Below are 12,819 nucleotides of genomic sequence, written 5' to 3' on the forward strand. Positions count from 1 at the left end.
ATCCCAGCAGGCTGTTTCAAACATTTAATTCACACAACAAATTTCAATTTGGGTTAACCATCCATTCAACCCAACTGCTGGGTCAAAACAAATATCTGTCTCAACACGGAGAAAAAAAAAAGATTCAGGCCCTTATATGACATTTAAATTCTGTCCATTTTACTTAAACATATCTAATTTTGCCTCAACTTAAAGGGTTAGTTCACCCAAAAACGTGATTGATGTCATAAATTCAGCATTGTCTTCTCTTCCGCGTTTGTTTTCAATCCTCAAATAAAGATTCAAACGGTTATGAATCAGCGGACTGATTCATGATTCGGATCGCCAATGTCACGTGATTTCAGCAGTTTGACACGTGATCCAAATCATGAATCAATCCGCTGATTCATAACCGTTTAAATCTTTATTTGAGGATTGAAAACAAACACGGAAGAGAAGACAATGCTGAATAAAGTTATAGTTTGTGTTACTTTTGGACCAAATGTATTTTCAATGCTTCAAGAGAATGAACAAACTGATGTCCCATATGGACTACTTTGATGAAGTTTTTATTAGCTTTCTGGACATGGACAGTATAGTGTGCATACACTTAGATATGCTGTCGGACTAAATATAAAATATCTTAAACTGTGTTCTGAAGATGAACGGAGGTCTTACAGGTGTGGAACAGCATTAGGGTGAGCCATAGTGACATAAATTTCAGTTTTGGGTGAACTAAACCTTTAATTTAATTGTGTTCAATCAACCTAATATATTTAAAACTGAAGCTTACTTAATTGATTTCTGTTAAAACTACATAAAATATTTGTGCTGACATAATTAACTGGGCAGTGGATCTGTAGTTCCCAGCATGCTTTGCAAGGGACTGCGTTACGAGAGTAAATTTAGGGATTAAAGTGTTATTTTATGTGCTTTTCAGTAAAGGGAAAGATTTTGTTAGTTTATGTTAGTGTTTAATGTTCAGTTATGTTGGACATTGAGGAGTTGCTGTAATTTTCTGGTTACCATTTAGTGTGGTGCCTGTGTGTAGTCTGTGCACTGTGTACACAAATTAACTGCATGGAATTCCTGCTCTCAATTAAATTTGAGTTTGTCCAATGAGTTATTTTAGTGTTTCATTTCCAAAAATCAATCAATCTATCTATCTATCTATCTATCTATCTATCTATCTATCTATCTATCTATCTATCTATCTATCTATCTATCTATCTATCTATCTATCTATCTATCTATCTATCTATCTATCTATCTATCTATCTATCTATCTATCTATCTATCTATCTATCTATCTATCTATCTATCTATCTATCTATCTATCTATCTATCTATCATGTATGTATGTATGTATGTATGTATGTATGTATGTATGTATGTATGTATGTATGTATGTATGTATGTATGTATGTATGTATGTATGTATGTATGTATGTATGTATGTATGTATGTATGTATGTATGTATGTATGTATGTATGTATGTATGTATGTATGTATGTATGTATGTATGTATGTATGTATGTATGTATGTATGTATGTATGTATGTATGTTCACCTACACAATAAAGTAGGCCTATTTTGAATGGAGAGAGCAGTGATTGCCTGACACGAGATGTTTCTTTTATTATTTGTTTCTGTGCGCGTAACCGTCAGCGTCTTTTGTGAATTTTGTGTGGAATATAGGGGGCGCGCGCACAGCTCCAGTCAGTCCCACCGCTTTGCCATAGGGAGCGCGCACGGAGCGCGATAAGACAAACGAGAACTGGGAACGCGGAAACAGTAGAAGCGGTTGACGATAGAGCTGAGGTGCATTAACCGGCGACTGCGGGAAAGAGCGACACTCACCACAGAAACCGCGTTTGAAAACCCAGATTCTGGGTTTAACACATTTACTTTTATCTCGGGTCGTCGGATTAGAAGCCCGTTTGAGTGGATAAAACCGAAGCAGCGAGGAAAAAGGCTGATTGTTTCTCTCTCCGGCTTGACTAGAATTAGTCGGGATTTGAGAATGTCGGGGAGCCGAGAGGAGGAGCGGCGGAAACTCGCCGACATCATCAACCACTGGAACGCCAACCGGCTCGACCTGTTCGAGATCAGCCAACCGACTGAGGTGAGTCCGCGGAGCCGCGAGCGAGCACAGGCCGCACGAGCTCCTGGCTGTCCGTGCCGCGAGATTGTTATAGTGAAGAAACGTGCTCTTGATCTGTCATTGATTATCATTTGTTTTAATGGCTAAGTGGCTCTGGAACAAATAAGTCGCGATAGCAGATTTATTATGACTTATTTCATGTATGTTTGAGTCAGTTAATGATAGGTTATTCCTATTTTAAAGGTGAAGTAAAGCACAAACAGTCTGGTATGAATTATAGGCATTTGGCACTTTTAGCTTGGTCCCTGTTGCTGTTTAACATTGCATTGGCCTTTTTCGTGTGCACGAGCCGGTCATTTACCGGGATAAAATTGGTGCTTGCAGTTTGTAGCAGAGCTGCATGCAAAACTGTCAGATTCGATCAGACCAGCTGTATAGTAGTGCTGGATGATGTTATATGACGCTGTAGATGCTACGTGAATATGTTTTGTTTAAGGGTGTCGTGGGTCAACATAGCGGTCAGAAACTAGTCATAATGTAGCGATGGTTGTGCATTTATTTTGCTCAGTATAGATTTTCGGATATTTAAAACGCAAGCTCACTGAATGTCATTCATGGTGTCACTCTTGTGCATGATAGTGCGTGACCATTTTTGCTTAAACATGAGATCAGCGTGTTTTAGATGCAAACGATCGCTCGATCAATGGGGTGATTAAGACGTATTGGTTTTCTTTTGCACATGCATGTACTTTGGCACCTGCAGATGCATTGGATTGCAAGCCAGTTTTGGTAGGGAATTAGTGTTTTTAGGCGGGCAGTGCATGAATGCAATGAATGAAGGGGGTTGGGGTAAAGCATCAGGTCGGGGGTCTCTCCTGCTGGTTTACTGGAAACCCCCATAGGCTCTGAGAATATTCTTTGGCCCGAAAGATTATTCATGCATAAGTGATATTGACCCCCCGGAGCACCTGCTGATGTGACATAATAAAAGCCTAGATTAGGTTTGTTTTGGTCGGTAAAGGGTGATTAGATGCATAACAGCTCAAACTCCTCGAAGATCAGCAGGAGTGGTGAAGAGCAAATGATGACGTAATCGTCTAGTCCTCCAACCAATTGTGACAGCCGATTTGCAAGCTTGCTTCTATTGTCACATTTTATTCACTGGAGCACTGTATAATAACTAAATCGCCTAATATTATTATTGTTTTACGGTCATACGGATGTATGGCCAATGTGCAGATATCTAGTCATTAATCTTAAATATAATGGAAATATTGCATTTATCAATATGTACTTGAGTTTATAATACACATTTTCTGATAATTATTAGTTCTGCTAATAAAAAGATAAATAGCCCATGCAACAAATGAGATTGCAAAATCTCTATTGTTGCATGGGCTATTTATGTTATCTTTTTATTTTGGGTTGTGACTAGAGATGTTGAGTTTAAAATGCTTTGCATTTCTCACTTGAGAGAGTTATGTAAGGAGGAGTAATTAATGTAAACAACCCATTAAATAAGTAGGCTACTTTACCTGTGAAACACTGTTGTTTACTGAAGGATGTGTAGCGGTTTAATTGAAGGGTGCTGCTGCTACTGTATATTTTCGGAGACACAAATGATGTCATAAATCAGTAGACCAGACATTCAAAACGGACAGTTTCTAAAGATCAGTCTCTTAACATCACCTCATTTTTAAGCATATTAGCTCAGCACAATAGGTGCATGCTTGAAAATATGCATTTTGTCATTATATGCTTGTTTTAAAGTGAGTTTTAAAGAGAGAGTTTAAAGGTTTTAAAGAGAATGAGCTTAATTGCCTGCATTTGCATTCATGTAAGTATTTGTTTTGGGCCTTTATCCTGTGTACGGCTCAGATGGACTCTGTTGTTCTTTCATTGTCAGTTTTAATATCACAGTCATTTGGGATGGCCCTGTGTTAACAGATCATATTTGGAGATTCTGGGCAGACAGAAAGTGCCTTGTTATAGATTAAATAAATAAGCAAGTGTGTTTAGCTTAGTCATTTATTGCATGCATAATTTATCAGTTTGGTTTTCTGGGAGTAGGGATGGTTTTACATGTGGCATCTTCCTGCTATGCACAACTTTTTGTGTTTGAGTGTGAATAGTCTTTATGAAGTATTCTTGCTTCCTTCATCCCTCCCCCCCACACCCAGTATTATTAAATAGCATGCGATGTTGTTCGTTTGTAATTTGCTTGGGATGAAGCACCTACTAAGTGATTAAATAACATCGCTTTTTATATGATAATTAAAAAGTTACAAGATAAGATGATTAAAAGATGACACTTTTTTAAAATAATCTTTCATAAGATCATTTGGCTTTAAGAAAAGATGCATAAGGCAATTGTTTGCAATAAGGCAATTTAATGTTTTAATGAACCTAATTTGATTCCAAAATACAAAAACTAAGCTTTTCACCCCATCAGCGCTATTTTTTTTTTTTTTTTTAAAGAATGGAGTCACAAAATGATGCATGCCATCATTTCCTGTATTTGTATCTTTGTCATGTCCATGGCCCTCACAGTCCCCACCCTACTGAAGCCTTGTGATTCCATTCCCATGTGTCTCACACTCGCTAAGATTGGCTCTGTGACATCCGCTTTGGCAAGTGCTGGGTGCCCATTCCATGGCTGAAAAGGCAAAAGAAGATTATGGAAATGATTAGCTAGCGAAGCGAACTAAGATTGTTTGCTAGAGATAATTGGTTTGACTGACTAATATTTTAAATTGATATTTACTGTCATATAGGGTTCCCTGCTAAATTTAGACACACTACATAACATAAATGAACAGAATGTTGCGATTCATGTCTCTAGCTTTAGATTTCTAGTTTTTTAAGCAGCATTAAATAAATCAAGAGTCTTGTGTAAAGGATGTAGTCCAGTAGCTGTGCATGTAAAGTGTAAGCACACTAGGGCTGGGATAAACGATTATTTTTTAAACGATTAATCTAGCGATTATTTTTTCGATGCATCGATTAATCTAACGATTAATTTTCCCTGTCCGATTCGGTTACGATTCGATTCGATTACCGATTATCTCCCCATTAATTGCCTAATAGCAATTTATACATGTTGATTTAATTATCTGAATGAAAAAAACTAATTCCTTAACATTGCAATATATGTTTATTGCTCTTAAAATTCCAAAGTAAAAGGCTATACAAGAACAATGCATTCAATAAAATCATAACAATACACACACACACACACACACACACACACACACACACACACACACACACACACACACACACACACACACACACACACACACACACACACACACACACACACACACACACACACACACACACACACACACACCTATTTTGAAGTTACGGCACTCTGCCTTTGTATTGTCTGCAAAAAATGTGGAGTCATGCCAAGGCAAAAGGCAGTAACTTCCATATTATCAATATTTGGTTGCTGATCAACTTTTACAAAATCAATATAGTAACACCTGTATAAAATGTAATGATCATGGCATTTATTTTGGATGATTTACAATTAATTATAGCCATCTTCTTATTACCATCATGTGCTTTGGCTGCATTCTGATGCCATTATTAAGGACACAATACGTCTTGTAAAGAGTATCTTCATTGCTGTGCAGCAAAACTTACTGGTTGATAGGTGACACTGAATTATATGAACAAGATAAGATTATTTCTAATGAGTAAACATTTGCATATATAATGCAAAGATATAAAAAATAGAACAAATAACAAATCATGTAAAAATGCATGTGATTGTAATAAGATAAATAGCAAATAGTGCCGCTGGTTAATCAAGGGTTAAGTTTGGCTATCACACTCTAATGACAGCGCTGACTGGATCGGATTGCCCATTCATACGCTAAACAGAGAAATTATTTATTGCAATATGTTTTTAATGTTTTTATCTAGCAAAAAATTGATACAATAGGCTACATAGCTTAATTACGTTTACATCTTTGAATGAAAATCGCCTATAGCCTAAAAGGACAACTTTTAGATTGATGTGAACGACAAGTAGGAATAATTCTCAGAATGCTTGTGGATTAAACATCCCCGATGACATTCATTGCCATGGATTTTATCGGGTTTACAAGAAAAGCAAGGATATATGGATATAATTGCGAACTGTTACTACTGATTGTATGCGTGAGCTCACGCTGTCACGGCATTCGAGTGCACACACTCGTGCAGTGGGCAGCCCCAGACTGCCTGACAGCGCGCTGAGTGAATATTCTGCATTATGAAAACATGTAGGCTATGACAGTACACAGGCTACACCGTAACTTAAACGCGGCAGACTTTAATAGACAGTAAAACAAAGGCGGGACACCATAACTGGATGTCGGTACCGTAACTTAATTTAAACATCTGTCTTCCTGTGTGCAGAAATTTGTTTATGTAGCCGTGACAACAAAACGCGTGCATGCGCACCTGTGTATAAGAGCGCTTGCTCCGTGCGCGCCGCGCGCCAACCCGCAAGGCTTGCACTTCTGAAAGTCTGAGGAGCCACTCGTGTTGCTACCATAGATATACATAATAAATAATATACTTAATTACATAATATACTTTATTATGTATATCGATGGTTGCTACTACTCTCCGGCGCCACCATCTTTATTTTGGGTCTGACGAATCGACGCGCATATTTTGCGTCGACGTATTTTTTGCGTCGACGTCATCGATGACATCGACGCGTTGTCCCAGCCCTAAAGCACACCCACCTCCTACACCAGAGACCCCGGTTCAAATCCCGCTCGGAGCGGGTCGAGTAGGACCGGTTACATTTGGAGCCATGAGCCGGATGAGGGTGAGGTTTATGGGGGTTAGTGTAACGGACGTAGTTCAGTGAGAGCTTGTGTGTAAAACGTGCGTGGGCCCCCTCAGATTTGAACCATGGATTTGGATGCAGCTACCAAAAGAAAATGTCTAATTGGATAATTCATAATTTAAAGCGTACAATCACACTAGTGTGATTAGAACATTCAGTGAGTCACGTTATCAACTGTTAAATTTCAATCTGCATCCGTTGTAGGGATGCACCGAATGTTCGGCAACCAAATTATTCAGCCGAAAATAGCCAAAAAAAGCACTTTCGGCATTCGGCCGAAAAAGGAAAAAGGCAGAATACTTTGACGTTTTTAATGACGCGATCAAAAAGTAACCCACGTAGAGTGAGAGGCGCGTGCTTTATGCAGCAAACAGTGTGGAAGCACTGTAGTATCACTGCATCTCATGTCATCGATGAGAAGAGGAACCGACTTTCATGTGAGAAAGCAGAGAAGCTACTTTTCTTAAAAAAGAACCTGCCACTTTTCCTGAAGTAGTAGGCTAAGTAGGCTTATGTCTAGGACAGTTATTTATTTGTTGTGGGTTCATCCACATTTTTTGCACTATTCAATGCACATTTGTTGTTGTAGACATACAGAGTTACATTCTTTCAGCAGTCAGTTATAGGCCTAACATAGGCTATTCAAGAAGGGGGGCTTCAAAGATGGCCAAATAAAAAAATATTTTTTATTTGACTAATTATTTATTTTATGTTGTGCTTAGCTTGTTAATATCTGCTGGAATGTTAAAAAATGTTCAGTGTTAAATAAATATTATTTGAAATTGTATTTTTGTTATTTGATTTATTTCTTTGAAAAGCAACACAAAATAGTAAAAAGCACATTTTTACTATTTAATTATTGTAATGGTAAAAAAATTGCCAAATAAATGGAAAAAATGCGAAACACCACGTTCGGTATTCGGCCTTCGGCCAAGCATTTCATTATTATTCAGCTTCAGCCAAGAATTTCATTTCGGTGCATCCCTAATCCGTTGTTTGGCTGGCGCTGAGCCAGAGATTTTTTTTTATTGTGTGGGTGGTTGGGGGATTCAATCCAAAATTTTACAAAATAGAAATGTTTGGCTTTTTGTTAAATTGACTTTTAATGATCGACCGAACTCTGAATTTCAAAGAACAGCTTCTGATTTGCAAAAAACACAGAGATAAGGTGCAGTTTGCCTTGCGATGTAAGTGCTTAAATGTTTAAAAATCTTGGAATTCATGCTGCTAAGGACACTGCAGTTTCTGGATTAACAACCATATTTAAATGCGCTATTCACTGTCAGAAAAAAGGTATTGCTGTCACTGGGCGGTACCCTAAGGTACAAAACCGAAAATATACTAATATGTATCTTTAAGGTACTAATACGCACTCATACTGATATGTACCTTCTAAGGTACTAATATGTACAACAAAGATGTACCTTTTTACTTTTGTACCATAAGGTACCGCCCTATTGACAGCACTGTACCTTTTTTATGAGAGTGAGATAATTAACAGTGATAACCAACAGATGAGACGAAACGGGACTTAAAAATCTTAATTTAACAGTTTTTGCACTGGTGCCGAAATTGGTACAGAGAACCGTGAAAATCTCTGTGCATCATAATTGGAAACGTGTAGTGGTTATACCTTTTTAAAGAGTTCTGTGATACACTCAGCATATTTTGCTAAGAATGTGTGGCTCAGGGTAAAGGTGACGTGAAACTGTAATAAAATCAGGTTTTCCCAGGGTAGTATCTGCGCTTAACCTGATTGGCCGTTCCCAGCAGGTGATAGTTCAGTGTCACTTGTGGACATGGGAAAATATTTGCGTATTCTGACTCGCTCTCTCTTGCTTCCTCATGGTTGAAGCATTTTGATGTAATGTATTTAATATATAATACCAGTGTTAACGTGGTTACTATTTGCACTTGCTTTAGAACTGATATTATGTTTTTAAGTCTCTGCATGTTTGTATAATGTAGTTTTTATGCACAATTGCTGATAAATAACTCCTAGAGGCAGTGGCTGTGTTGCATTTATAAGCAAAATCTTGTTCTTGTGTACAAACCTTCATCTTGTGTATTTTTACACTCAGTGCTGTTAGAGAACATTAGATGTGACCTCTTTACAGAACAAGCTCTGCATTAGGACACAGTGCTGCTTACTAGTGGATTTGTAATATGTGATATAATGTACTTTAATTCTGATTTTTCAGGGCATCGGAGACTCAAGTCTTTGTGTTTAATGAGGTGTGCAAACTAAAAGGTATGAAAATGTAGTGTTAGAAATTGAGGCATGTCACCTCAACACTGGCTCTCTGGGAAATCATCTCCATGGTAATTTTCATGCCTGTAAATGTGCACAATCTGAGCCTGCATTTCCTTTTTTTAGTGAGAAATGTACTGCGGTCTGCACTGTAATTGTGTAGGTATAAAACTCTGAGGTTTCCCTGAGCAGTAATTTAAAAATCCTAATCCACGGTTCCCTAATCTGAGGGGATTATAATGCACTTTTGGGTACATCGTCAAGAATATCTGTGCTTTTTCCATCTTTTATTTTCGTCTCGAACCGTCTCTCATCTCAACACACAAACTCCCATTAAATGGTTAGAGCCATTTTTGCCCCCATGTTGGTGTATTTCCTTTAAAACAGGAAAGTAAGGGTGAGACGTTTTGTTTAAAATTGCCAATAGCATTGTTTAAATTACATCCTGACAAAAATCACATTTGACAACTGAAGATGCTTTTAAAATGCGTAAATTCTATCAACTTCCTTTGCAAACAATTGATGAATGGGAAAGGAAATAAAACATTAAAATGTGTTTTAATATTTTGTGGTCCATTTCGCTAGAAGAAGATTAATATAGAGTTGTTGCTTTGTCAACTTATAGGAATTCACTACACTGTACATTTTTTTTTTTTTTTTTTTTGGTTTAACTTAAAAAAGTAAGTAACCTGGTTGCCTTACAATTTTGAGTTTATTGAAATTAAAAATTTGAGTTGATACAATGAAGGAAATTTGCTTAATAAATAGAAACTCAAAATATTATTGTATCTGAACCACATAAAAAATTTGATAAATCATGAAAATAGCACTATTTGGCATGTTTCCCTGCGTCATCAGAAATAAAACACACAATTACCCAATATGCCTACAAAATCTTTTAATAATATTTTAATAAAGGTTGTCAAATCTCAAAAAATGTTCATTGTATTAACTCAAAATTTTAATTTCAATGAACTCAGTTATAAGGTAACCAGGTAATTTTTTTTCTAAATAATTTTTTACAGTGTAGTATTATTAGGCTCAAAGCTAACAAACATGGACTAAAAGCTACATGGTTTCATGAGGTTGTTAAAATATCCATGTTTAGCAATTTCCCAGATTTACTGGGAGTCCTGATCCATTCTAAAGCCATTTGGTGTTCATTTATTATTCAGAATAATGTTTGAAGAAATGAAGGTTTCTAAATCTTGGTGATTTGGTGAAGTTCTGTAGGTTTGTTGAACTTTGTGTCTGGTGTTTTTCTCTAACCTGCAGCCGTTGACTGAGCTCCTGTGCGAAGGCTGCGTGTTGAATCATAACAAGTGGCCTCACGTGGTGCAGAGGGTGGGGTTCCTATCGGAATCATTGTATTCCACTCTCATGCTTTTCCTCCTCGTAGAGCGACTGCATTCCTCTCGCACACACATGTGCCTCACCCTCCCTCCTGCAGGAGAGCTCTGAAAACAGCCAATCGGCTCTGTTGTGCAAGTTCATCATGAGAGGTTGTCAACAGAGAATAAGAGTTGCTGTCAACTTTACAAAGTAGGGCTGCAACTAGTTTGATAATTGATTAATAAATGAGCACTCTTTAATTTTTCACTGCTTTTAAGATGTTTTCTTCATGGTTAATTTAATAATTTTATTTTATTAATAAAATAAAATAAAATATTTTATGATATTAATAAAATAATATTTTAATGTGGTGTTCAACGACAAATTTCGCTTGTAGATCAAAATGATGTCATGTTTGTTTTCAAAATGTAATGATAATAGCCAAATTTAACTGCTTTGTTTTTCCTGTTTTTCCTGCTATGTCACTAGACATTAAAAATGCATGTTAATTTCAAATAACTTAAATCACTGACAAAAGTAGTCCGGCCAGGATATTGTCATTTAAAAGTTGTTGTTGCAGCCCTCAACTGATGTTCATGTTCATGTTTTGGCCTGAAGCTCCGCCCTCCACCTATCGACCAATCACGAAGTCAGTAGTGTTTGGGCATCCGGGTTGCCAGATCTGCTCAAGTTACCACAGCTGCAGCTACAAACGCTCCTGCTCGATACTGCAGCCTGTCTGGCAACCTCAAGCCAGGGGGGAGAGGGAGAGGGAGAGGGGATACACCGCTCTACAGTCATTTGAAAGTGATCGCAGTACCAGTTTTGGCCACAATCTTACATACACTTGCTTTAACTGTGAAATGCTTTTTAAGAATGCGTTTTCAACTTACTGTTCGATTGTATTAGCTATGTTTCCATCCAAATTGGCAAAATTGGGATATTGCATAAAGAAAACCTTAGCAAATAAAGCACCAGTTCCATCCCATGCGTTCAAGAGTACACAATTATCCTGGGAAATTAGCACAAAATATCTCTGTGTGTAACAGTGGCTGTTTATTCATACATCATAAATTACTTGCGCCTCTGGGCACGCAGATGAAACGCGATAAATGCTGTCAAGTTATCTGGAGTTCAGAAGCAGATACCTGGTGTTTGGAAACGCAGTGGTGTGAGATACTTCTGGGAGGCAATTATACCCAACCAATTTGATGACAGAATTTGGCTCAGGCATTTCAGAATGATCAAACCAGCATTTGAGATGCTGTGCAATGAAATGGTCCCTTTTCACAGACCGGGGTGATGCGTTTTAAACTTTTAATGGTCATAAGCATCAAAAATCCTGCAAGTTTTTTATATTTTCATCAAATTACAAAAAATAGTTGACACTGCTGTGAGGGTGTTTCTGTGGGGGTGATGCTAAAATGTATATTTTTCTCTCTTCTGAGTGACTGCCATTATCAGTCTCTTTCTATTTTCCCCCTTCTTTTTGAAAGTTGTGAGCACAATTGTAGAGTTTTTGATTCTACACAATTGTAGAGTTTTGAGTTTTTGAAACCGCCATAGTTAGGTAAACTATTAGCGGTAAATGGAATAATGAATTAAATATATTTATTATTCCATTTACCGCTAATAGTTTACCTAACTATGGCGACTTCTGCTTCTGAGAAACCTGGAAATTTGAAAAGGGTCATTTGGTCCACTGGTTAGCCCAGTTATCCAATCACATCCTTGTGAGTTGACTTCAGTCTTCGGTAAATGTGTTTCCATCCAAAATTATCCGCCTCAATTGAGCGCACAAGTTTTTTGCATGGGCATTTTTAGAATTTATGCACATTTTGTTGTTTCCATCCAGCATGTTTTTTTAAAATTCTTTTTTGGGTGGATGGAAACATAGCTATGGTATTCATTACCATGCGTTCACACAGCCAGCGGCGAGAGCGTCAAAGTGACAGGAAGTCATTCATTCGGAAGTCCCTCTGGCAAGCAGTGGTGCTGCGCATCTTGGACGATTTGGGCATTGAGGAGAGTTGAAATTAAGTCAACTTTATGGCAATGTGCTATGATCGGCCGGCAACCAATTGGAATGTACAAGTGTGTGTGAATGGGTTGGGAGGGGCACAACACTAGTCAGCAGGAGGGTAAAACTATTTTTATTTTCCTTTACACTCAGCACACAGGAACAACTTTTAATAAAGCCACCAAAACTGCCTACCAGCTGACAGACAAACTCACAATGGCTTTCTTATTTAGGTTTAAATAAAAGGTAATGTGGTGGATAAACATTCGTAAAACGTTTT

General features: G+C 37.5%; 1 protein-coding gene across 19 annotated transcripts in view; it reads left to right on the forward strand.

Annotated features, from left to right (window-relative positions):
* The first annotated feature begins 1,744 nt into the window (after positions 1 to 1,744).
* afdna (afadin, adherens junction formation factor a) overlaps positions 1,745 to 12,819 on the forward strand; it is a 137,606-nt gene continuing 126,531 nt past the window's right edge. For 13 of the 19 annotated variants that reach the window (XM_067417993.1, XM_067417987.1, XM_067418005.1 and 10 more), the window contains exon 1: positions 1,746 to 2,105. In XM_067417993.1, the coding sequence (XP_067274094.1) occupies positions 2,004 to 2,105 (102 nt within the window). In that variant the 5' untranslated portion in view covers positions 1,746 to 2,003. Of the gene's footprint in view, positions 2,106 to 12,819 lie in introns of all 19 variants that reach the window. The other 6 variants (XM_067417985.1, XM_067417995.1, XM_067417986.1 and 3 more) reach the window with 1 other exon arrangement.

The sequence above is a fragment of the Pseudorasbora parva genome, chromosome 15 (genome assembly GCF_024679245.1).
Source record: "Pseudorasbora parva isolate DD20220531a chromosome 15, ASM2467924v1, whole genome shotgun sequence".
Classification (NCBI taxonomy): Eukaryota; Metazoa; Chordata; class Actinopteri; order Cypriniformes; family Gobionidae; genus Pseudorasbora; species Pseudorasbora parva.